Source organism: Aptenodytes forsteri, unplaced genomic scaffold, assembly GCF_000699145.1.
Source record: "Aptenodytes forsteri isolate BGI_AS27 unplaced genomic scaffold, ASM69914v1 Scaffold534, whole genome shotgun sequence".
Lineage (NCBI taxonomy): Eukaryota > Metazoa > Chordata > Aves > Sphenisciformes > Spheniscidae > Aptenodytes > Aptenodytes forsteri.
Genome location: NW_008795712.1, coordinates 922,882 through 949,703, shown reverse-complemented (window position 1 = coordinate 949,703; position 26,822 = coordinate 922,882). Strand labels below are relative to the sequence as shown.

Here is a 26,822-nt window from a genome sequence, read left to right as displayed (position 1 = left end):
CCTGATCCCTGGCTGCTCGGACAATTTCTCTGTATTCCTCCCAGGCTACCTGTCCTTGCTTCCACCCTCTGTAGGCTTCCTTTTTGTGTTTGAGTTTGTCCAGGAGCTCCTTGTTCATCCATGCAGGCCTCCTGGCCGTTTTTGCCTGACTTCCTCTTTGTTGGGATGCATCCAAGGATGCATCACCTCCTGAGCTTGGAGGAGGTGATCCGTGAATATTACCCAGCTTTCTTGGGCCCCTCTTCCCTCCAGGGCTTTGTCCCATGGTACTCTGCCATCAGCATGTGTTCTGCTGCTGGACATAGCAGGAAGGATATTATCTCCAGCCTCCTAATCCTAAGACACAGGACTTACTCAGCTATGTGAGAGACGCAAAATTTGTCTTTTTCCCCCTCTTTTCATTACATTAGTTTTGTAGGCAGAATTTATCTGGGGCTTCAGCCAAAACTGGGCACTGCAGCATCCAGCTTGATCTGCCATAGGGGAACAATGAACACAAAAATATGTCAGATGTTAGTAAAATAGGCAGATACATTTTAAATGTGTGCAGCAATAGGTATCAGTAGAGAAAATACTGTTTTAACAGACTGTTCTCTGACTATGTGAACATTAAAAGAAAACAGTAATAGTAGTTGCTTTTGTAGGGGACATTGAGGTGGACAAAATGGATTGATCTGATTTTTACAGGCAAGGGAGCTGAAGATCATAGATTAAAGACCTGATTTTTCTTCTCATTGGAGACAAAAGAAACTGTATAGGCAGCATTTCTGTTAGTAAAATAGTAACAGCTCTATTCAGAGCACATGCTAACTGGCAATCGCAGAGCTACAGAGGCTCAGCGACAGGAATGGAGTTAGCCAGTTTGAATTCCCTGGTATTTGTTTCTCCTGAACCCCAGCCTTGGTCTCAGAGCTTTGGGCTCCGTTCTGTCCAAAGAACGGATAGGCCGTCAGTATATTTTTATGTGTGATGTATTTACATTTCTGTGGTACTGCTGCTGCAGTGTGTGCTCAGGAGAAATCTTCAAACTCGCACAGCGTCAATGGAAATCATGTGTTAAAAATTCAAAGGCAGCATCTCTTACCTTCACCTTGACCATTGTAACTGCTTGGAATGGTAAATTCTTTGACCCATGCTGGAAAAAGGCAAGGGAAGGAGTCAAAGGGGGATGTTTTATCATGTCGGGTGGACATTCCTGTTATAGCACTCTCTGGATGACAGTTATAAAACTTAAGTCCTGGAGAGGCATTGAAATTTGCTGCGATCTAGTTTTAATCATTTTGAACTCCCTTGAGATGAGGTTAGGAGACTTCTGCCACTAGATGTAATTGCTCATTCGTTATTAGTTGGCAGGTGCACTGTAATTATTAAGAATTGGATTCAATCTTTAATTCTGTCAGTCTGAAGCTGGCTGAGACCGCTCACTTTGGGACAAGCAAGAGAAGCATCCGCGAGAGAAGGCAGAAGGGTGATAGGTAGCCTGTGAGGTGGGTCGGGACTAGAGTTGGGAATATTTTTGTTCCATACATAATCCTGAAGAATGTGACTTCTCATGTGACAAAGATTTCTGATGTCAGCCCTGAAAAAAGAGGAAGAAAATAGAGGACTAGAGATCCAGTAGAGATAAATCTAACAAAAAGTGCCACATGGAGCTTAGATCCCAAAAAGATGTTTCATCAAATGCTCTGAGACAGGGCCTAAAAATTATATTCTGCTCCTAATGAGACAGAAAAGGTTTGATGTTTTTGGGAACCAAAACTAAATTCCAAACTTGTAAGATAGCCAGGGCACTATAAAGGTGCTGTGCACACCTTCCAGGTCAGGAGAGCAGCAGTTCCAAGAAGAGTGGTCTTCATGACCCACTTTTCAGTTCAGACTTTACTTTTGATTCTGATAGACAAAGTCAACTTGCATTGTTACAGATTTCCCGGCCAACACATCTGCAGTTGGAAGAGCAGCGAAAATGCAGCTTCATAGGACAGCACCTCCTTCATGGCCCCAGCAAAACCAGCCAGTGGTTACCAGAGCCTCTCTCCTTACCTGCCAGAGTGCTGTTTCTGCTCCTCCAAATGAGGATCTGATCCCTTGAAGTACCAAGCAGCCTCATCTCGCATGAAAGCAATTTCAGCAGATCTGCTTACAGCAAATTGTATCTAGAAGGGTGGTAAACGTAGTGTAGTGGTGGGCTGGAAATTACCGGTGATAAAGAAAGATTTTGAAAGTGCAAAAGCTGCTGCATGGGAGTAACATTGTGTTGTATTTTTGTGTCTTCTCTGTTGATGTGCTTTTCTCACAGGAACTAAAGGAGTGCTCTGGCCATGTGTTTGTAGACTCTGTGCCCGAGTTCTGCTTACCAGAGGTGAGTTTATTCAAAGCTTTATTGAAAAATCTGACTCCATTCAGTCATGTGGGAGAAACTTGCTAAATAATTATTATCAGATTCATGCTAATTTATTACTACTCAGTAAATAATACTACTAAAACCTCTGTGTTGTTAAGGTGCCTCTAGTATCTATGACACTGGAAAAAGGGTGGAAACAGCCCTTTTCAACAATGGTTTTGGGAGATCTGGAAGGTCTCCTTGAGCAGATCGATATCTTACAGAAGAATAAGACTTAACTGTCCCTTTTTATGGGCCTTCCAAAGACAATATGACTGAGCTGGACTCGATTATGACAGGATACATGTGCTGATCTAGATAAGGGCAGTGAATGAAGACAAGGAAAGCTGCTTGTCTCTAACCACAGATGCATGACCCGCCTAGTGGAGCTCCCCTCGGGAGCCGACCGTGTGGTTAAGCCACTGTTTGATTCTGCTGGGCTGCAGTCAGACATGCTGTTCTGCCGGCAGCAAATTTAGGTTAAAAAGTTTTGCTGCCTTCTTAGCTATTTATTACTGCCTCTTTGAGGGAAGAACTGTACCTTCGCATCCACTGACATAACTGCAAGTAGCTGCTTCTCAAGCTGTTTTTTTCAAGAATATCTGGGTTTAAAAAAAAAAAGGAAAGCAAGACTATTGAACATGTTTGAATTAACTGGGTTTACCTGACTGATCAGATTAACGGTGTATACAGGAGAGCTGAAAGAGTAAAAAGCTGAGCAGCGAGTGGTGGGGGTGAATGATGGGGAATAGTCTGGGAATAGTATCCTCTTTCCTCAGCTGTGTTCGGGCTGTGATAACATCAGCTCTTTCATTTCACGTTGGGATATTTTCTCTGTCTTTCAAAGACAGAGGCGATTGCTTTTGGGCAGGGATTTTTTTTTTTCCTTTCTGCCTGACCTTGTTGACAGCAGGTACGAAACACTCCTGGAGGGTTGTTGTCAGCTTGCTGGGGTTCTGGCAATAGTGTTGTTTCTGTCTGTTGATTCCATGAAACTCGCCTCATGCAGCTTCTGACTCTTGTCATCTTGATTCTTCGAAGCAAGTTGGCAGCTCTGGTACTAGTTTTGGCAAGTGATATCAACAGATCTGTGTGCAATTGCTTGTTTTTCCCAACAGGAATGGATATAATCCAATCACAAAAAAAAAACCCCAACCTAATAATTCTGGGTTCTTGTGTGCTTTCTGGTTACTGTCCTGTGGAAGGGAGAGATGTAGGAAGCATTTATATGCCTAGAAAGTGCCATTATGTCCCAGATCTTGGGAAGAACAGAGTTTATGTTCTGGATTCCCTTTGAAATTGAGGCCATGCACAGGAATGATAATCTGCTGGGGTTCAGGGTGCTTCAGCTAGGCTTTCTGGTTACTTTGTTGGGCTGGAAAACACCTACATGTGTAGCTCTAAGTATGACTGATGGGGAGTTGCTGCTTCATTATACCAGTGTCATCACTGAATGTAACTGTTTCCCAGCAGTCCATGTTACAACTAGAAGATAGCAACCAGCTGCACATGTCACCATTTGTAGGGACTTTACAAATGGCCTCTCAAATGCTTCGGTTCCCAAAGTTCCCAAGAGAAGCCAAGTCTTCTCCGCAAGCATGAGGAACAGATCTGCTAGTGATTCACAGCTTGCATCTCTAGCGTCACAGGCTCCCCTGTCTGGAGGAGAGTTCAGATGTCTCGGCCAGCCAAATGCATCAGCAGAGTAGAAATGTTTGGCAGCACAGTGTAAGAAGGAGCTTGTGTGAAAGAGGCTTTGTCTTCTTCTTTGTCTCCTTCCACGCCACTTCTTTTGAAGAAACTTGTCTGCAAAAGCAGTTAGTTTGAGAATCACAGTATCACTTCCAGGAACACCATTGTCAAAGAAAGCCAAGTTTTGAATGTAATCCAGAAGCCACAAGGTGATAAGAGGCTGTCTCAGCAGCAGAGTACACTTCCACATGTCAGAGTGCAGGGTGCAGCCCTCTCTTTGCTTGGCAACCTTCTGGTGTCTCTCGCTGCACATTCAGGAAACATTTTTAAACCTCTTCAGTTCATAGGCACTTTTAGTGGGATTGCCGCAAGTCCCAGGGAAGATTTTACTTTGTTTTGGTTTTGACACCCTTTTCGTCCTGTTAGTAAATGTTTCTAGGATGCTGAGACGCAGGACGCTTAAGCTTGGAAAGTGGTAGTCTGTATCCTCCTGATGGCTCGCTGGGCTGGGATTCAGCTCAGGGCTGAGTGACTCCCCATTTGCTTCTGTATGGTCTGGACACGGCTGAAAACCAAGCCATGAAGGGCCAGTGTGGTAGGAGGAGGCATCAGCAGACTCTGTGATACCATGTAGTGAGTGTATTTCTGCCTGGCAAGCTTATTAAGATAAAAGGGTGCCCTGTCATGAAGGAGGATTTGAGGATGGTGTTTCACCTACTGTACTCAGCTTGGAGATCATGTCTCCCACATCAGCTGTGATCATGGTTTGAAACCATGAACGCTTAGCTGTGAGTTAAGCAGCTTGTCACCAGAGCACTGTGTCAGCCCTCTGAAAAGCCGAGTGACCTACTTTCTTGCCTTTTTTATTCAAATTGCTGGACCAAGCCTTGTAATCAGATAATATGTGCTTGATGAGTGTTGAATTCCATTAGCTGCTGTATAATAACTGAGTTAGAGGTCATATATCTTGTAAATTTCTGACTTGACACCATTTGTGTTATAGCATTACCAGTAAATATTTCTAATTAAAATTCCTTTAACAATGTGTGAAATCTTCTTTCGCTCTCTGAACTGCTGTCTTAACTGTCACATCAAAACAAATTGGACCCACCCGTCTGTTTTGTTGTATCCTATGAATGAGCTTAATCTCCTGCTGTAGAAAATGTGAATGATAAAGATGCCAAGCATTTAGTTTGGGAAAATACGAGAATTATTTTAAGCATATGAATAAATACAACCTACTTTCATCTCTCTCACTCTCCTGGGGTACAGTACCATGTGCCACATAAAAAATATGAGACACCCTGCTAATTCACTACTGCAGAAGTTTTGGTGTCTGCGCAGTGTTCCTTCCGAAGGAAGCACACACATCAGTTCTTTGATAAAAGTGTAATCATCATGCCTCTCTTAACGGCAGCCATTTCATTACATGAAAGACAGACAAACCCAGGATATGGTTTCCTTTTCAGATTTGAGAAGGGAATAATTTTAGGGGGCTTTTTAAATCTTGTTAATTCAAAGGAAACATTTTTGCCACAGCAAAACATCTTTGCCACAGCTGAGACATGCCCCCCCCATTTTTTTTATAAACCGGTTACATTCCTGCAATATAAAGTTTAAAAAAAAAAAGAACAAGAGGTTTTTCTGCCATTGCTTAAACTGCATGAAAGGGTTACATGTTGCTTATCTCTTTCCTCTGTTTTCAGACTGAGCTGCTTGACCTCTCCACAGTAGATGTAATCTTGATCTCAAACTATCACTGCATGATGGCATTGCCCTATATCACAGAGTACACAGGATTCACTGGAACAGTGTATGCCACTGAGCCCACTGTTCAAATTGGCAGGTAAAAAACCCCTTAATATTCTCTACTCCTCTTTCATCACTGCTAAAGAAAAAGTGTAAAGGACAATATGGGTAGAGGAGTGGTGTCTAATGTTCCGAAGAGGCTCTTAGGCAGCAGCTGAACGCCAGCCAAGTCCTTAGTGCTGCAAATGTGTTAACTCAATGTTTCCCAACCTCTGGAACCATCTGTCTTCAACATTTACAGCAGGTGCTTTGTGTTGAGTCCAGGCAGTAGATGTGGGATAGTAGATCTTGAGTGGACTTGAGCAGCGATTACCGTACAGCCAACTCCAAACCTTCAAAAACCATGAATCAAAGATCTCTCCTGTTCCTCTCTGCTCCCCTTAAACAAAAGAGGAATCACCAGTCTTTTCAACAACAGATTACTTTAAGATTATTGCCTTGTAGTTTTTCAGCATTTGAAATTTATATAATCACACTTTCCTCCACACCATGGAAGGGAATTTAAGCTGGCTTCATCTCAAATGACGGTTGAGATACATAAGCTCTGAACTCCAAAGAGAAGCACTAAGAAAAACAGCAGAAATATGAGACTGAAGAAGAAAATGTAAGACCTGACAATGCAGTCAAAAACTTAATACTCGGTCATCAAATTTGGTAGTCTTTTCTTACGAAGTTGTCTGTTGATTGGATAAGTCAATACCAAAGGCTGCAGGTTTGGCCCTCTGTGAAGTCTATCTGGACTTGTGCTATGTGCATCTCTCATGCAGAACAGCTGCCATGTTCAATAATTAGAAACCAGATTAGGCCATGGTATCTGAACTACTCTGTAAGCACTTTAGGGCAGGAATCTTTGTCTATTAAAGGTCCTATACAAACTTTCCACACCAGAGTAATTCTCCCTTTGTGTAAAAACAAACAGAAACTGAAGGCCCTTGTAGGAGAAAGGAATTGTGTAAATATGAACTAGCAGTAGACCTCTGGGGTATTGCTGGCCCATAGCTGAAGATAACAAGCATAGTCTCGTTGGAGAGTATACCGGTGTGGTTCTCCCCACTCCAAGTAATTCCAGATGCCATTCTTCTGCAGTTAAATCTGTCACTTCCTACCTTCAAGGGGAAGCATGCATACAATTACAAATGCTGTTTAGTTTGGGCAGTGAAATCTACAGTGCCAATTTTTAATGCCTGACATATTTTTCTGTCTCAGATGCTGTATTGTGCATTTGTAGATGAGGAGAGTTCACTCTGACAATGTGCTTGGCTTCTCCAAGTGATAAACAGGCATCAGCTAATCAGTTTTCTTCGTATATTTTGTCTCGTTCCATATAACAAGCAGTCAGTAATGAAGAAATCATCTTGCGCAGCAGGAGAGAGATTTGGGAGTTCCTCTTGTCCTGCCACTTTCCAAATAACACATAACCCAGTGGGCCAAATCCTCTGCTGTCACAACTAGGCAGACAGAATTGGGCTAACTTGAGCTTGATGCACTCAGTGGGGAAATGGGGGTAGTATTGGTGAGGGGTAATTGCTGCGATGCCTCTGCGGGAAGAACCCCTCTTTAAAACTGCCTAATAGTGTTACAGTTTGTGTGACATTCTGGAAACATTTGGGACAAAGTTCCCTCCTGCGTGAAAGGCTGCAATACTAATTTAGTTATGCTGTCTTTTCAGACTTCTCATGGAAGAATTGGTGAATTCCATTGAACGTGTGCCAAAGGCTCAGTCTGCCTCCATGTGGAAGAACAAGGAGGTACAGAGGTAAGGAGCAAGCCACCAGGAAAGGGTGACTGTCCTAAAAACTAACCAACGTTTCAAATTCACTGTAACGATGGGTCAGCTGCCACCATTTGAGATTGCTAATACCATTAAGCAGAAAAAAAAGTCTGAGAGGTTTGCACTGTGACTCCTTGGGTTGGTTCTTTCTTTAATCGTTTGCACATTGTTGGTCTTCCAAACAACCACACAAGTTTGATTCTTGGAGGAAGACTTGATAACACAAAAGTCTCCCCTGATCTCCCCTCACATAGTTTAGCTCCATGATGGTAGATAAAACCAGCAGATTTTTATATTAACATCATAAAAAGTTGTTGAAATTAGCAAGCTATTTAAACTTAATTATATTGTATTGGAATAATTTTAATTTAGAATTGTATTTACATTCATGTTTGCTGAAATGCTAACAAAGTCAAGACACAACTGTTGGAAGCCGCTGGTGGCCAACCATAGAGCAGTGCTACCTTTCTTCCCAGGGCTGCAGCCTCTTTTACACTTGGACGACAGAGGGGTTTTTTTGCTTTCTTTCAAAGCTTAGAAACAAATTGAAATTTGAATAAAAAAGGTTAGCTGGAAACTCCACGTCCATTATTTCGTCTATACGTAAAAACAAGGTGCTCAAAATTGAGATCTTCTACATCTAAAATTTTGAAAGCCTATGTAATCTAAAAATTATTCATACAGTTTATAATTGCAGATAATGCTTTCTTTGGAAATAAAAACAACTTTAGGTGCACAACATGTTCTATGGAGGAGACAGTTTCATTTTTAGCACATATTAAAGGTAAGGCCAGTTAATTAGAAAGTTATTTTTAAAAGCTACTTTGTGCATTTTTAATTGATCTCCCATTTTCTATTCCTAATTCTTAATGTGGCTTGATCTAAAAGTTTACTAAAAATTAATTATCTCATACATTATAAAAGCAGTCTTGACATTTTCCAATATCACAAAGCAAAGAAATTAAAAATCCAAATTAACATATGTTTAGCTATATATTGTACTCCCCTGTTGAGCTTAGGAACAATCTTATCTCAGCACTGTAACTCTCACTCTTCTGAAGAAGGCAAGTAAAACACAGATGTAAAACAGAACTAAAGACAATGAAGTTGATCAGGATTTTGTGCTGGTTGATGTATACTCTGATCACAATAGTGGGTTTTTTTTAATTTTGGAGTCTGCTGGCCTGACCAGAACCACTCCTGAAGCTCACAGTGATGTGGAGAGAGAGGACTGGAGCCATTATTCTCGTCACACTACTGCATGTGTTTTGTATGCATGGTTTAAAGGAGGATCATCTATCTTAGCGCTCATTTATTGTCACTTTCCTGGTGGTCGTATTTTAGAAAAAGTGCTGTCTAGCACTTTGTGTGCTGTTGACTATTCCAGAGGTGAACACAGAGGTGATCTTTGTTCTGATTCAACTGCTATAGAAGGCTAGAGTCTTTTTGTTGGAGTGGTGTTTAAAATACATTTTTCTGTCTTGTATTGCTTGGGAAGTACCCTAACATTGACACTTCCTCCTTGGTACATCAAGTAGCTGTTGTAATGGGGTACCAATGGAGGTAGGAGGAAGGTATAAGAGCCCACCGCTGGGGATAGACAGGACCAACCCTTCTGTCCCACTTACAAGACCTCTGTAGAGCACAGAGCACTGCCACAATATCGTATGTTGTTGGGAACCTTGATCAGATGGCAGGTCCCTCAACTTTCAGAAGTAAAATGCACACCTTGCCCAAATATGAGATAGAGGCAGAGCAAAGAAATGCTATGCTAGTGGGGATAGCAAAACATAACTAGTAGCCCTGCGGCTGTTCAGTAACAAAAGTCTATGTATCATAAACTCTGCCTTGAGGCTGGTACAGACCAGTGTTGTATCTGAGCTGGAACTGGGGCACAAATCTGAATTCCCTTTCCAACTGTGCCCCACCTGTGCTCTGAGTTTCCCCCTTCAGCTCCCTATGCTTCTGTAAAATGGAGCTCCTATCTACCATAGAGGGTACACAGGGCCTTAATTAATGTTTGCAAAGTGTTTTGAGATTCCTGGTGACAAGTGTCATGCAAGCGTGAATGGAACTGATTATTATAGCATGTGAGCAAACATCTACTGATCCACAAATTAACACCTGGCTAATAGGACATGCAGGGTTGGACTGACATCCGTTATTTAAGAAAATGTGATCCTTGGTGAATTTTTTTTTTAATACTTGGCTATTGCTAGAACAGAATACTTATTACTTCTGAGTCTAACTTTAATTTTTCAGGCTGATCAATCACCGTTACTGCTTTACAGTTCAGCTAGTTCTACTCTGAATAGTTAGTATAAAACACAAAGTATTATCATCTTCATTAGATAAAGCACTGAAGCATTTTAAATGCAAATACTGTATAAAATATAATAAGTTCATTATAGTGGCTTACGTTTTTCCATTATCAGATCCAGTATGAACTAATTGCTTAGCAAGTTTTATTACCATTGGTTTTTATTTTAAATGAACAATCTCACGGAAGCTCTACAGATGCTCAACCAGGGTATCTTTCACACTGATTAGGATTCAGGGGGCTAAAGAGGAAGTTTGCCTTATGAAAGGCACTTTGTCGACTACCTGTTTGATGGTTTCTTATATCTTTCTATAAACAGGCTCTTTCCTGAGACAGAGTAGTGGACAAGAGAGGCCAGCATTCTGATCTAGTTCGGGACTGCCATCCTCCTCTCCCTTCAAACGAGAACATCTTATGTCATATACTAAATGTTACCATTTGCCCTGAACAGGAGGGACTGTCTCTGTGCAGATGCCCAGTTGAGAATACAAGCCTCTCAGTTTCTTAAGCATAGATTTTGTATACTAACCACTGGACCATGCTGCTTTGCAGTACCTTCCTCTTTGTGGCTGTAGGTTGGCTGTCCCGGCATCTGCCCACATACATCTGGTTGTTATGAGGTGATCCATAATAGGATGTTGCCATAGTGTTAGTAGATTCACTCCAGACTTTAAAATATCCTCTAGTAACTTTCTGTACAAATTTTAAAAGCATGGGTGACAGGTTGAGTATCAGTAGGGGCACATCTGAGGAACCAGCAGTCCTCATTGTCTCTGTGTGCCACTCAGGAAAGAATGAAACCACTGGAGACTGGTGCCACAGGTCTCTGTGAGGGATCAGAGTATATTTACAGTGTAGCCACAGAGTCAAGGCTAATAGAAACTTACTTCAGTCACCAAGGACAATTCCCCACTTTTCTCCATTACCTGGAGATATATTCTCCTCTTCCCAGAAGAGAAGCTCCTGAAAGCATCCAACACTAAATGCTTCTTATGGTAGGTTAAAGGCTTTTACAGGCAATTTGTTTCAGTGCAGTGGTGGACAACTATCCACGTTGTTTGGCTTTTTGTTGCTTATGACTTCCCAAAAAAGACTTTGAACGCTTTGTTTGTTTCCTTAAGCGCAGTATGCTTTCAGCCAGCATGTGCTGGAATTACAGTTATGGCACTAGACCTGTACAGCGGTCTTGGCAATAGCTGGCCTTAAGCCTTTCTTTGGTATCTTAAATTATGGAGGAGTTCACTGACCTAGTAGATATAACAATAAATTAAATCCCTTTGAACAAATTGATCAAAGAAACTTGACCAATTTCCATAAATCTTTGGAAATTGGTTTGAATTAGCCTTTGATTTAGCATTGGTTTAATATACAAAAAAAAATCCTATTCTTCTTACGCATTTGGCAGCTGTGCTGCTTCCTGCCTCAGTTCATGTTGCTAAGGAAGATTTATTTCCCAGAAGTTAGCCATCTCTCTTACAGCCTGTGACATTACAGTTCACTTCTTCCCTTGACAACGCTGTCCAGCTAACTTGCAACGTCTGTGAAGAGCAGAATGGATGGATTTTACTTTGGTGTAAAACGTCTTAAATACTTCCGTGTAGGGGATTTCAAAGAGCTCTGCAGTGTCAGCTAATGTATACTTGCCAGTACGCTCTGAAGGCAAGTGGGGTATCTGGGTTGAAGGCAAAGAAGCTGAGGTGCAGGGGCATGTGCTCTTGTAAGAGACCAGTGACAAAAATGAGAGCAGAGCCAGCCTTTGTTCATGGTCTGGTACCTGTATTTTAATCACCAGATTGTGGCTTACTTTTGTTTTCAGATTCTTACGATATGCAAAAGAGACACTGATCCAAGATCCCAGTCATCTCTACCAATGCTAGTGGTGCATTTCATGTTGACACGTCAGATCAGCCAACATCTTTCATCAGTGGTGAAAATGCCACAGGAGTTGCTATAAAGCCTTCATCACAGCTACGTCTTTGATGAAAGGGCTGAATAGGAACAGCAACAAAGAGAGCTGAAGGAGAGCAGTCTTTGGGGTGAGGCAAAATGGGCAGCATGGTTCTGCTCCTCAACAGGCAGAAAGTCTTGCTCGTCACTTTGAAGCATCAGGCATATTTAAAATAAAAAGAAAAAAGAGAAAAACTAAGATCTGGAGAACATAAATGGGAATAAAAGCTGGTGGTCCATCAGGAAGTTCCGAAAATGCCCACATCCCGTTGATCTTTGCAGATTGCTGCCCGCCCCTCTGAAGGATGCAGTGGAGGTGTCTATGTGGAGGAAGTGCTACACCATGCCAGAAGTGAATGCTGCGCTCAGTAAGATCCAGCTGGTGGGGTATTCTCAGAAAATTGTGAGTACCTGTAAAGCTATCCTCAGGTCAACAGTAACAACTTGTTTCCCAGCTTTTCTCTGTAAATGCCCTTCCTTTTCTACTTTCCCTCTAGATCCTGTGTAAGATCTAGTTACCCTAGCCTAGGAAAGCAAGACAAGATTATATTGAATGTCCATCAGTCTGCCTCCCAGGAAGGGTTCTCGTTTGGTGAAATCAGGGAGTATCCATTTGTTTCTCCTCTTCCTCGGGGAGGCCAATTTTAAGGCAGCGTACCTTCAAATTTGGAGATGATGGCTGGCCCACTGAGAGCTGGGAGGATGTACCAAATGAATGTATCCTCTCTGCTTGTAAGCCACATCCCCTTCTGAGTTACCATATCTCACTTCTGGGAATCTTGAGTGCTTTAACCTCCACTTTCTTTTATACAGCAAATTAGGGATTGTAAACAAAATGTAATGGTTTGACTTGAACTTCAAAAACTCCTTTCCCAGGGTTCCCAGCTAACATTTGTTGTCTATAATGCCGTTGACTATAATCCAGTGCAGTTTCTAGAATGAACTGAACCAACAATTCAGTAGTCTGCAGATGCACTGTTCCCTTTTAGCTTGTAGGCAGCATGTGGGCCACGATACCCGCTAGTGCTGCTCAGGGCCCTAAGAAATCAAAAGATGGGTTAAAGTAAGTTGTGTACCCAAAGCTTTTTATTTGCTCCCTTTTCTTAAGCAATGGGCCACTGAAGTTTGGAGACTACTATTTATGTGTAAGACAGTTTGAAACAGTAACCAGTGGTGCTGTGTACTAAACTTGGTGGATTTGGGTTTGTGTGGTGCTGCATTGCAGCTGGTGAAAAAAGACCCCAAGCCACCACTAACATGGCTGCTGACATAAGTAACAGCTGCAGCTTTGTCTAGCAACTGGACAGGTTGAGGGCATTTGGACTTCCTCAGTATCCATGGGTGGTTACTGTTCGGTTTCCACTATCCATCCAGTGTGGGTGCATCTCGCCTAATTTTAGATCTGTGCATCTGAGCCAATCGTTCTTTTTTAGTTACCGGGGAAAAAAGAGAAATTTCTAGAGCATATTTTATCTCTTCCCAAAGCAAACTTTTAAAATAATCAGACCCTAATTAGCCAGTTAACCCAAAACAGGACAGCATCAAGAATGGTTTGTTGTCCACTTTACGTGTCTGCATATCAGCAGAATCTAGAGCCTTGGTTTACACACTCTGAGGAATGGAGACCCTGTTTTCTTTTGCAAGGCATGCAAATATGTACTAAGATACTAGAAAAATCATTAGTATTGCATGAATCAGATGCTTGTTCTATTATTCAGTAACCAGAAAGTAGATCACATTAGTGAGGTATACATGGAGGCTTATTTTCCTTTCTCAAAACAAGTATAATACATTACTGTGTACAGATAAAGCAATACGCTTTCTAATGACACCTGGAAAGGACACAACTGTCAGGTTGCTTATGCTCAGAGCTGAAACGGAAATTTGGCTTGAGTTTGCAGGGTGTTGTTTCTAAATCACCAGTAGATAGCATTTAAAAAGAAATAAAGCTAGAAAGTGAGTGGGTCTGAAGTTATGTTTTCCGTGGCAAAATGTGTAACCCAAACAGAGTTTTATATCAGTACAGAACTACTTCTCCTTCCTTCTCTCCTGCTGGCCAATATCAATAAAATTTGACTAAGGGAGTATAGAGTGTTCAAAGGTGTAAAGCTCCTACAAGCTTTTTCAATACAGCAAAGGCAGGCAGAGGATCAAAACCCCGGTTGATTCCTCCATTTAGAGTTATGGTTCAGTGTGAACTCAGTCAGATGCCATAGAATTCACACGGAAGAGAGACTTTATGAAGGCCTTACCTCAGGAAAAAATTTTCTCAGAGTGTGTATCCTGTTAGGCATTGGTAAATAAAAACAGCAGACATATAAAGCTCAGGAAACTAGCTTCATAAAGGCTTTGAATAGCAGAACTACTTCTAAAATTGATATCACTGATGATAAAATGACCTGTTCTGACTTCTCTCGGGGGGCTTGCTCAAGTTAATGTTGCTTACTGTGTGTTTCAGGAGCTGTTTGGTGCTGTGCAGGTCACCCCTCTCAGCTCAGGCTACGCTCTTGGAAGTTCCAATTGGATTATCCAGTCGCACTACGAAAAGGTTTCCTATGTTTCAGGATCTTCTCTACTTACAACTCACCCTCAGGTATAGCCCCTGACTTTTGTTAGTCTTCTAGAGGGGGAAGTGTCTTTGCTCAAAAAAAATAGAGGGGCTTATTTCAGCTGGGATCAGGTATAGTATGGAAGCTGTACAAAGGGACCTCTGTTAGTTATTGGCTAGACTTTTAATGGGCATTGGGAAGACATACCACCCTGATAAGTGGACAGGTATCAATAGTTACTAGGGAAAGACAACTAAAATTCTTTGCTATCGATGATTTCATGTTAACTTACTCACCAGCTGGGAAATTCTCCTTCACCTTAAATAGGAAATTTTCAACAGAGTTAAACAATAGAGCATTAGTGACTTTTTTTAAAATCCATATTTCACTGAGGAGTCTTTACAGACAGTTCACAGACTGCTTCTATATCACTTCTGAAACATCCTTCCTTGGGAGAAATGATAGCTAACTGGCTGCCAACTTTTCCACCCTGCTCTGCTAAGGGCAAAGTCTTTATAGTGCTGTAGATGTAATTTCCAGTAAATTAATTCTCTTTAGATCCATAAATTCTTAGTGCGAAGAATGGCTTGAAGTTTGCAGTACTGTGTGCTTCAGAAGTTGTCAAAATGGTTAAAAGCAATATTAGCAGGAGGTATTTAAAAATAATTTAGAAAATGTGTCAGGTTCATGATCAGTAAGTAATTTCCCCCAAGGTGAGTATCTTCTAAAGAGCTTTGCTTCTAAGCATCCTTCATTTAAAAGCTTGATTTCAGGAGCTGAACAACTACAACAGATAAACCGTCCTTAATAGTATGGCTGTACATGTAATGTATTAGAGTCTCTAAATCCCTTTTTCTCATCAGCCTTACACTGGCCCAGGTTGTGCTCTTTCGTCACCTCCTAGTGAAGGAGCAGCAGCAGTATTTGACAATATATGAATGGAATATTTCTGTGAGAAGAAACTTTGCACTGTAAGAAGTAGTTTGGTAACTGAGAGTGTTTTCTCTTCATTTACATGAAATGGTGGTTCAGTTTATCAGGTTAGACTGGCCATGCTTCATCATTTTTCCAAAGGTGAACATTTCTCTGGAAACTTCTGGTAAAGTCCCTGTTTTTAAGGAAATTACCTCCCTGTGGCAGGGAATGGTGTGTGAATGAACTGCCTGGTAAGAGGACAGCCCATGGGCAGCTGATCTGCATCACTCACTGCAACCTGCAGAAGTGGTAACAGTTACCTGGCACCCTAGGGACCTACTCTGTTTGCTAACAAGAGATGAAACCTGGACTATTCACTCTGCTGACAGTGTTGTTTGTCCCACGTGCTCTCCGAGCGCCTCATTTTTTAGCACACAGTCCATTGCACTTTGCATTTATACTAGCACATAGTTTGAAGGAATAGCTTATGAGATAGTTGAAATTGCATTCGGTTTGCCCTTTCCTTGTTATTTACCACATCACAAATGTTACCAGATATCATTTGCATATCCGATATCATCATCGTCTTATATTTGCTTCCAGATGGTTGTTGAAGACAATGGATAGTTTTTGTCCTAGTGTTAATCCCCTGTGAACACCAGTACAAGCTCCTACAGTATGGTGATTCTGTAATGACTAGTGGTGAACTGCCAACCAGCTCTTCATTTATTTGATGTTTGACAGACAATATGTAATGATAACAATACCTTGAGTGGCACAGAGTCAAAATTGTGTTCAACAAATCAGCAGTTTTTCCACAGGGAGCAAAAAGTTGTTTGTCTGACCTGTTTCTCCATAGAATCATGGTGAGCCGTCATAATGAAATTCCCATCTTTTAACAGTGTTTGAAAACAGTCACTGTGTTTTGTTTTAAAAATGATATCCAGTTAATCAGCATATGTTTATGTAAAAACATATCCAGAGCTTTTTGAATAATAGTAAAACCTTAGCACTTTTCCAGTCTTCTGGAACTCCCTCTGTAGTTACTAAAAATGGGCATCAGTTGACCAGGCTCTCATCAGCCATTTTTTTTATGGTGACAAGGCACAGATTATTTGGGCATACAAATGGAAAAAATGCTTCTTCCTCTTACATCTTGTCTAATATACACAGTAATAGCCTGGAAAGCATTTCCTTATCTCCAGCTGCAAACAGGATAAGGTTCATCTCGCCTAACCAAAACTGGGCCCCCACCCAATCCTTCCCTTCTTCTCCCTTCTGCCAGCACTGGGATTTAAGTGCTGACATAGTGGAGATGGCAGCACGGGTGGGAATTAGCAGTCTTGGGAAGAGAGTGGGATTGCTTCTTTGGTATAAATTACGGCTTAAAGTTTTCTTGAAATTTTAAGTTGCAACTAGGTTACATCTATAATCAGCAGAGAGTTATGGTAGATCTGTAATAATCAGTCCACCTCTATTAACAACAGATAGAAAATGAAGCAGTTAGCTGAGACATGGCCCAGGATGTACAGATTAGCTGGAACTGGGTGCAGTGAATGCTGGCTGTTGGGTTGATCTTGGATGCGGCAGCAGGAATATTTTGTGAAATCCTCAGCGGGTCTGTAGGAAGTGCCAGTGAAGGGTTCAGCAAGACTGTATTCATAGCTGCTGAAAATAACTGAAGAGCTTTAAAGAGTTTGTTTGAGAGTTTGGTCTGGCACCATTAATTGTTCCCTTTACTTCTGTCTTCTGGCAGATGGTTTCTATTGAAAATTTTGCCTCACCCTCTACTGAGGCTAGAATTGACACCGTTGCCACTGAAGTGGAGAACAGGAGTTGACAGCACAGGTTCAGACATGTCGCTAAAAGCCTTTTAAGACATATTCTTTACATTAACCCACAAAAATCGATGCAAGCCCTCAGTGCAATAGCAGCTGAAATTACGCCTATCTAATATGGCATAATCATTATGTACATTATCACAGGCAGATTCCGTATTGTTTTTTATTGCATTATTGGCATTTCATTTTCACGGACATGCCATGGAGAGTCAAAGATTGCAATAAATCTCACGTAACAGGTCTGGTCCTACAAGGTGGTGCACAGCGTAAACTTCTGTCAAAGTTGATATGAAATTCCCTTGCATGTTTAACAGAGCAAGGTCTTTCTCAGCTATTTAAGAATGGCACTAAGGGACTGTGAGCAAGGGAATTAACTGTACAGTGATCTTCTAAGTTCAGTAGAGGAAACCTCTTCATCAGTCTCTCCTGGTAGAAGTCTTTCCTGGTTGGTGAGACTGAAGAGGGTCTATTGAGAGTAAGTAACCATAAAATACAATGCAGCTGGCTTCAGTTGCCCACCTTTGCTTGAACAGTAGCTGTGGGAAGTGCATCCCAGCACAGAGCAAGGCTAAAAGTTAACTTTTCACCATAGCTGTACTGCATCTGCAGAGAGAGAAGTGGATTTTGCCTTTTCAAGATTGAATTATGCTAAATTTTGAGTATCAAGAATATATATTTAGTATCAGGTCATGCTTAAGTATAATTTCTGAATATCTACTCTGTGTTTGCTAATGGAGAGAAGTGGGTATGCATTTTCATTCTGCTTTAATAAAATGCCAGTATAAAACATGTCAAACGATTGACCTCAGTGAAAAAAGTGTGAGCCTTTATGCATAGTCGAGGCAGAGGCAGCATTTGCGTTAACATGAGACTGCCTGCCAGTGGCCAAGTTGCCACACTATTTCCTTGGACCATTTAATCGTCAGTCCCTCTGCTACATCTGTGAGCCGCAGGGTAGACTGTGCAGATGTAAACTCTTCTGACCCCAGGAAGCAGACATGGCATGGATAGATGCTTGTGATAGCTATCTTCAGCACTTTAACCACGTAATCTAGGATTGTACCTATGACCGTAGGTCGTCAGTACAACATACACTGTAGACCCAGCGGATCAGAGGTTATAGCCTGCTGAAGACATCTATTTCACTTTGACATAGCTTAGCCTCTAGCACAGCCTTCAAAGAAAGGTATTGGAGGAGGGCATAGTGCTCATCTGATTCGCTAGGGGAGACTGGTAAGCCAAGTTATATTTTCTCTATTATTTTAGCTCTGGTGTTGCATTGGGAGCACTACTTTTTCAGGGGTGGGGGTTTTTTGTGTGTGTGCAGTTGAATCTATGATTTTTCACCTGTTTTCAGCTACTGGCTTTTAAGGAAATACTTGTCTGTCTGGCCTGGTATTATAGCTACATTTAAAAAACTTAATTTATATAAGTGATTATTTCTTAGATAAATAAACATATTAAGGAATCTAAACCGATTTCTCTTTTCTACCAGCAGTAGCCATTTACCATTTCATGAGAACAGACTTCTGAAAAGGCCTGCGCAAACAATCTGAAATGAGTATTTGAAAGTCATGGTTGTAATACTGCGGGCAGAAGAGCAGACTTCACAGTCAAGGGAGAGCCTTGTGCGGCATTCAGATTCATATACAAAATTGAGAGCTTCGAGCCCGAAGTCCTTTGCTGATCTCACCTCTTTCAAAGAGAATCCACTGAATGGCTGAGGAAAATGGTACTGCCCCCTGTAGACAGTGAGCCCTGGAAATCAGAGCTGACACCTTGATTTGCAAAGGGAAGCGAGTTGGAAACTAGCGCAGCCAGAGATAGGAATGCAAGTGTTAAACCCCTCCTGACTGCACTGCCACATCCTCAGCAAATTATTGTCTTTTCAGTGTTCAGCTCCTAAGGCCATGAAATGATTAGTCTATGGAGACCTCTTTGAGATGGATCTGATTACAGTTCCGTTGTTTGTTTGTGGCTGTAGTATGCAGGTAAACAGTTGTATGTGTTTTTATTAACTCCAGTTACGTTTCCACAGATGGAGGGATGTTAAGTTTAAAGTGTTCCACGTGTTCTCCTTCTTGGTCACTGTATCTATTATGTATTGCTCTTGGTACAGAGCGGAGCAGAGCAACCTGTGTTATAACTCTCATGTTACTTATTTTATTTCACTGTGCTCTGTTTCAGCCCATGGACCAGGCTTCCCTTAAAAATAGCGATGTTCTCATCCTGACGGGTCTTACACAAATCCCTACTGCTAACCCAGATGGCATGGTAGGAGAGTTCTGCAGCAACTTGGGTAGGTCGTTGAAAGACGACTATTTTATCATCTTATTCATTGCTTTGGGTGGGAAATAATTCTGAGATTCCTGGAATTGAATAAGTTGTCCAGCTATAGCTTCTGGCATAAAACTAGCTGTTTAGATTTTACGATGTGCTCCTGATGTCATTAATACAGTAAGTGCTTGGAGAGACACAAGTTGTACCTAAAATGTTTTGGAATGGAACAGGTATAATGAGATTTAATCATCTGCTGCTCTTGGTTTGCTAAGTATGTCGCTTAGCTGCCAACAGACTACGTGTTGCCTAGGTTTTGGATATTGTTCCCAGCTGAAATACTACTATTTCCTTCCTGTATATAAGCCAGTGTAAAATCTTTACATGCTTTTTTATGACTTTCAGTTTTGAAAACAAGCACATCTGCTTCCCTTCTTACACCTGATTTTTAAATATATCAAAAGCAAACAGCACAATCTCTGTTTAAAAAAAAATCAAGATATATTTATAGACCCCAGAAATATAAAACCTAATCAGACGCTTTCACAGCTGGAAAAGCTGATAATTGCAAAGCTGTGATATCAGTGTGAATGGCAGCATTTTCCAGCCTGTTTGGAATGTCACATCAGTGCTGTTCTCTCCTTTTCTCCCCTTCCCCCACCTCAGTTCCTCTGTGCTCTCACCCTTCTGTCATCAAACCACTTTCTCATGTCTGCCCTGCTGTATATTGCCCGTTCTTTTATCAGGGATCTTCCCTTTATTTTAAATTAACTACTTTTTACAAATAAGACGAAAAAGCTCGTGACAGGAGGATTGTTACAAAGGTTATCAAAAGACATTAGAAGTCTAAATCAGGGAATCCTTACTGTAAGCAAGTGTTCTGGTCCTCATTACACACCTGGGAGAAATCTGAGCTGTGGTATTTAGGTGGCTTACCCAAGCTTGCAGAATAAGGCTGAGAACGGAACTGAAGTGCAAATTCTTAGTCTCACTTTTTACGTGTGAATGTACCCTTGGAGAAGAAAAAAAACCACAATACTTTGGGTTTTTTTCCCATTTTAAAATCCTTGTGCATATTCACAGATGCTGAATATCTACGTACCGTCTCACAGTCCCAGTATGAGACTGCCATGGTAGTGGAAGGCAAATAATATAAGGGACGTGGTAGATTCCTCCATCACCCACCATCTCTAAATCAAAATCAGATATCCCTGTTTAGGACATGTTTCAGTTCAAACAGGAGTCATAGGTCCTGTTGTGGGATGTACAAGGTAAAATTATGTGGGGTTTGGGTTTTGTTTATATGAAAAGATGAGTTACAGGGTCAGGATGATTCCTTCTAGTGTAAATACCGCTTAATAGAGTGTGTTTTGGCATTTTATAAAAATGATAATCATGGGTTATACCAAAGATCCTCTCTGGATCTGGATCTGTGTTAATTCTTAACACTGTGACTTCCTTTCCTAAGTGATGCATGTGTTTATATGTGTGTGTGGATATTATGGTCTGTGTTTTCATTGTTTTTAAGCATTGTTAATTTTATTACCCTATGAGCTGTCACAGGTAAGCTTTGGTGACTTTGTTGTGCTAGATCCAGGTGTGCTGCCCTTCTCTGTCCCTTCTGGACCTTTATGAGGGTGACTGTCCCCCTGACAGATGGTAGCATGATCACGTCCCATCATCTGACCTTAAACCACCAAGGAAGCAAGTCTGAGCTGAAATGTTAGACTTTGTACTGGAGAGGCCGAGGAGTGGTACGCGTTACCCTGCTGCCAACTCTGCGGCAAATGTGCTCTAGCAAGCACCTTGGTCGTCACTCGTGTCCTGAACTGCAACAGCTGTATGCTAAGTAAACAAGAGTGAGACCGTTGTTAATTAAAATGCTTTTAAAAATTAAACAAAGTCTTAGAGGTGTAGCTTGGGCCAAAGCAAAATCCAAAAGATGAATGCATATAAATAAATGTGTTACATATGTAGGTACAGGTGGGTGTTTATCTGCACAAGTTGTTCTGGTTTACAGAAACATTCTGAACTATTTTGGGTGTTTTGCAGAAGGTCTTCAAGCCAGCTTCTATATTAAATGAGACAACTCAGAGAAATTAGAAAATTATTAAAGACCAAAGGAAGATATATGCTTAAAATAATGCCGTTGTAAGAATCTGGAATTTGAGTGATATTTGCCAAAAAACAGCAACCTGAAGAAATAAAATAATGCTATGAATAATGCAGTGGTAGGGCTGTCTTTTACATGACACCAGCAGTATTTACGCATCTACCCAGCATCAGGAGAAGAAAATAGTGAATCAATTTTCTTTCAAATGTGTAAAAAAGTCCAAAAAGCAATAGGTTACTGGGAAAAGCAAGAGAGTAGGCAAGCTGAGCACAGTAGTTTTCATATATTTTTCCCATTTCCAAAATGTTCAGGGGACTTCACAAGAAGCTGAGAATACACTAGGTAAAAACTCTAAAGCAGACACTGGAAATTTACCAAAAATGTGTATCATGAGGTAACAGCATGTTTGTGAGTAAGTGTTGTGAAGCACAGAAATGGAAGTGTGAAAATTTCACCTTGATCTCTGTTTTCATCCCAGCATGTAGAGTTGTAGACGCTGATTCCCATTATTACCAAGTCACATGCATGATTTCCTCTCCGCATTGTGTGTGCAGCACTGAAACCATGCTTTGTCACATCTCCAAGTTCCTCTCAGTTTAGCCCAAACCCCTTTTTTCTGTGCTCAGCACTGCAGCACCAGCACTCTGCAGCTCAAGAAAAGCAATTGTATTTTTACATTGCCTTGGGCATCATCAGCAAAATTGCCAGACTGTCTGTAGGGACAGTTTGTGATATTTTGTGTGCGTGTGCGGTCGTGCCTCTGTGTGTGCGTGCGTGTGTTTATATAAAGCAGAAAAGAGCACAGTTTGCTTTTTAGGTGCCAACTTGACCTTGTGGTGGCAGCTGTTCGAAAAGCAAGTATCTCATTGTGAGTTGTAAATTGAACAACTTGTTATGGAGCTACTGAAGGAGACTAAATTTGAAATGCCAAGATTATTATACAACTTTTATCAAGAGAGTGCATCCATCAGTCACAGAGATAAATTGGGCTTTCAAATATACGTGTCCTCTTACTGACAACTTTAGAAAGTTGCCGTAGTGGTGCAGAGAGCCAGACTGGACCTGCTGCTTGCATGGAAAGCAATATGCTTGTAAAGGTTTTCATGCCTGTTTTGCGGAAGCTGGGAGGTAATTCTTCTACCTTTATGGAACCACTTAAGAGCACCCTCAAGAAGTAGTGCCCAGCTGTGCTGACCACAGCACATACAAATAAATTTGCACCGAGGAACCGAGTAGTGTATTCTAAACCGAATAGTTGTCGCACAGAGCCTTGTCAGTGGTGGGACAGCCACGTTGCTGTCCTTTCCTGTCCTGGGGAGTAGGAGTATTCACCAGGCCAGTTTCAAAGGTGCATCACTGTGCCGCCAGGAACATGAGATTCAAAGGGCCAGCAGCCCTGGGTCCCTGGCCTAATGGGTAGGGCAGCTGGCTGGAAGAGTGCTCCACTCCCTGGATTGTGATTTTATATTAATTATTGGTAACCAACTCTGTAGTTTTCCTGGGAACAGAAACTCGAGTTGGCATCTGCTCCAAGACCTTACCCTCCGTTATTTTCTCTGGGGTCCCAGGAATCTTGAACTTCTGGTTGTTTTCACCAGAAAAGGCTTGAGGTTCCCATAGCAAACCAATGGCTGCGGGGAAGGGAGAGCTGTGAATTCAAACGCTAAGGCTTAGGAATGAAACCCACATTTTTTTATGGCCCGGACAAATTCTTTAACCAGCCCATCATTAGATGGAAGCTCTTCCTCCAGCCTCTTCAAAGGGAGGACTGAGCCATTCGTCTTAACCGGGTGAAGCTAGTTGGTGCCTGAGTGAAAGAAGAAGGAACCCATTTCATGGAGACGCACACCTTGCTGTTTTCAGCCAGTATCTTCATTCAGAGCAGAGACAGAGCTGCAGACGTACCCCTTTCCTTAGCATTTCCCACTGATCACTAATGCGCCCTGCGCTCTGCATCCCCTGTCTCTGGCCTGTGCAGCATTCCTGCTGCTGTGGATATAGGTACTTATCTTTCCTCTTTGCAGAATTTTTGGATGCATAATGAAGCAATGCAAATTCTGGTCCTGGAGCCAGAGGCTTAACTTCCAGCCCCCAGATGGCTTTGAAAATAGTGTTCTTAATCTCCTCATTCCTCTCTTCACATCCTGTTTACAGATAGGATAGTTTAGACTTAACCCGTGTAAGAGAGATAATATAATACATTGCTGGGATGTTTTGTAATGTCTCAGGTTCTAGACAGATGTAAAGTATTGCTATTCATACTCACAAATATTTTGATGGTATAGTTTGTATGTGACCTGGAGAAAACCTAGGCAATAAATCCGCTACACTGCAGTTACGTTATAACTCTGATACAGAAAGTGTCTCTGACCACCAGTTGTTGTTGAGAGGAGCATGTAATAGGCACTGACTGCTAAAAGGAGTTAAGCACCTAAATGCATGTGAAAAATCCTACTACAGAGTCTGTGCATTTCCCTAGACTCTGTAAAACCTTTAAACATTTAGCCATAAAAATCTTCCTTGAGCATGTAGGTGGGGCAAAAAGAGCCTTAATGTGCTAAATCCATACCCCATCAAAGCTTGTCAATAAATTGTCAAGGAAGTGATTATGGCGGGGTGTAATATATGCGTTTTCAGGCTCTTTCACAGCTTTTTGTGTAATGCCTTGATGCATAATGTTACTGCTGCTGCACTGCAATTAACATTAGTAGGTGGTTTTACCCCACGACCGCAGATGAAATCCTAGTGAGGCAGCAATTGCTCAGTGAGCTGGACAAAGTATTTCCACTTTCCCATAAGGCACAGGATTTTTGTAATTCATTCTGCCAAAAGAACAAAATGTTTGCTCTGTACTTGCTTTTGCTGTTGTACTCAGATCTGTCTCAATTACAGACTAAACCTATTTTTCTTTTTTCTTTTCCTCATTTTTCTCTAGTCCCATGCTGCCCACAATTCATAGAGGTTTTAAATTGTTCTTGTTATATTGAAAGGACAGAAATATTTAGAGTTTTTAAGAAGGAGAAACACTACCCCACTCCCTTCTAACTTTGAGGGCTGTTTGAAATAACCACATCTTCAGCCATTCATCTAGAGCACTGAAAACTGAGTGCAGAACAGTTTACCATGTGTAGTGCTTTCAGCTGAGACCTGTGAACTGTTGTCCTTCCGCTCCGGTGGACAGCTAATAGATGGAGCAGGGTTTATTCTGATGGTAATGTGTTTTGTGTTGCTCATTTATCCTCATGTGCCAGTGCAAGACCGCCCTCTCGTGTCAGGAGTTTTGCATGTGCTCAGTCTGTTATGTGCCCCCCAGTTAACGGAGTATAATCATTTGCTCCACTAAGCCTGGAGAAGGCAGTAAATAAATGTATTTAATGATCAGAAGTGTTCCTCCCAATTCATATGCATAATGTGTTCTGCTAATTCATGCGATAGCTTCTTTCTATACCTTATGTAATATTTGGATTATTACAGCGATAGGACGAGAGGAAATGGCCTCAAGTTGCACCAGGGGAGGTTTAGGTTGGATGTAAGGAAACATTTCTTTACTGAAAGAGTGGTTAAACATTGGACCAGGCTGCCCAGGGAAGTGGTGGAGTCCCCATCCCTGGAGGTATTTAAAAGACGAGTAGATGAGGCACTTAGGGACATGGTTTAGTGGGTGGTGGTGTTGGGTCGACGGTTGGACTCGATGATCTTAGAGGTCTTTTCCAACCTCAATGATTCTATGATTCTATGATTCTATGATTAAAGGAATTCTATTAAAAAGTTTAAATATGAACCGTTAATTGATTTTTACTTTATCTCTCCGTTAGCTATGACTGTCCGGAATGGAGGAAATGTGCTGGTTCCCTGTTACCCCTCTGGAGTAATATACGATCTGCTGGAGTGCCTGTATCAGTATATTGACTCTGCCGGACTCTCCAATGTCCCTTTTTATTTCATCTCACCTGTTGCCAACAGCTCCCTTGAGTTCTCCCAGATCTTTGCTGAATGGTAGGTGTTAAAGGGCTGCTTCATCAGCCTCAATTCACACACTCAGCTATGGTAAATAGATATATGCAGGTTATCTCTACTTGACATATTCTAATATATACTTGATTAGAATTGTGAACACGTTTCTTGAGTCACAAGGGTGTGCATGCGTGTGTAAGTAGATGTTCTATAATTAGGGAAGCATCATTTCCTATGGAACATACAAACTCAAATAATCTGTCCTTCTTGGTACTTGCACTTATGATTAAATGATGTACCTGACGAGTGAATTTTAGCTGTACCTGTTTGCACGTCTTATCCAGTGACCCCAAAACTACACCATGGTCTCCCTGTATAAGCAAAATAGATTTTTCAAGCTTAATTTTGCTGAGCCAGCAATGTGTTTTTGTGGCAAAAAAAGGCCAACAGTATCCTGGGCTGCATTAGGCAGAGCACTGGCAGCAGGTCAGGGAACGTGATCCTTCTCTGCTCAGCACTGGTGAGGCTACATGGAGAGTGCTGTGTCTCATTCTGGGCTCCCCAGTAGAAGAAGGATATGGGCTTACTGGAGCGAGGCCAGCTCAGGGCCACAAAGATGATCTTTCAGACGAGGAGAGGCTGAGAGAGCTGGGACTCTTCAGCCTGGAGAACAGAAGGCTCGAGGGGATCTTATTAATGTGTATACCTGATGGGAGGAAATGAGGATGAGGGAGCCAGACTCTTCTCAGCAGTGCCCACTGACAGAGCAAGAGGCACAAATTAAAACACATGAAATTTCGTCTGAACAAAAGAAAGACACTTTTTTACTGTGAGGGTGGTCAAACACTGGAACAGGTTGTGCAGAGAGGTTGTGGAGTCTCTATCTCTGGAGACACCAAACCCAACTGGACACAGTCCTGGACGACCTTCTCTAGCTGACAATGCTTGAGCAGGGGGTTGCACTAGATGATCTGAAGAGGTCCCTTCCAACCTCAACCGTTCTGTGATTCTGAGCCATGAAAAGGAGAACCCGACCATTTGTAACTGGTCCTAAATTCTTACAAATGGAGAGGTGCTCTGGATTATTAAATAGAGTAAGTTGGCTTTTCCTTTTAAGTCTGGCGTTCAGGAAAGAAAAGAGAGATCCTGGAAATCTTAGGTGAATTGATCTTTCAGGAGAATTGTAAAGAGGAATGAAATCTGGTTAATTTTTAATCACGTTACTTTCAGCAAAAATAGGAAAATCAAGCCTTG

General features: G+C 41.6%; 1 protein-coding gene across 1 annotated transcript in view; it reads left to right on the top strand.

The window, feature by feature from the left end:
* INTS9 (integrator complex subunit 9) overlaps positions 1 to 26,822 on the top strand; it is an 87,207-nt gene that overhangs the window by 19,926 nt on the left and 40,459 nt on the right. Inside the window, exons 4-10 of the mRNA XM_009283443.2 lie at positions 2,297 to 2,359; positions 5,779 to 5,918; positions 7,551 to 7,637; positions 12,202 to 12,322; positions 14,378 to 14,512; positions 19,412 to 19,523; positions 25,430 to 25,610. Coding sequence (XP_009281718.1) covers positions 2,297 to 2,359; positions 5,779 to 5,918; positions 7,551 to 7,637; positions 12,202 to 12,322; positions 14,378 to 14,512; positions 19,412 to 19,523; positions 25,430 to 25,610 — 839 coding nt within the window. The remainder of the gene's footprint in view (positions 1 to 2,296; positions 2,360 to 5,778; positions 5,919 to 7,550; positions 7,638 to 12,201; positions 12,323 to 14,377; positions 14,513 to 19,411; positions 19,524 to 25,429; positions 25,611 to 26,822) is intronic.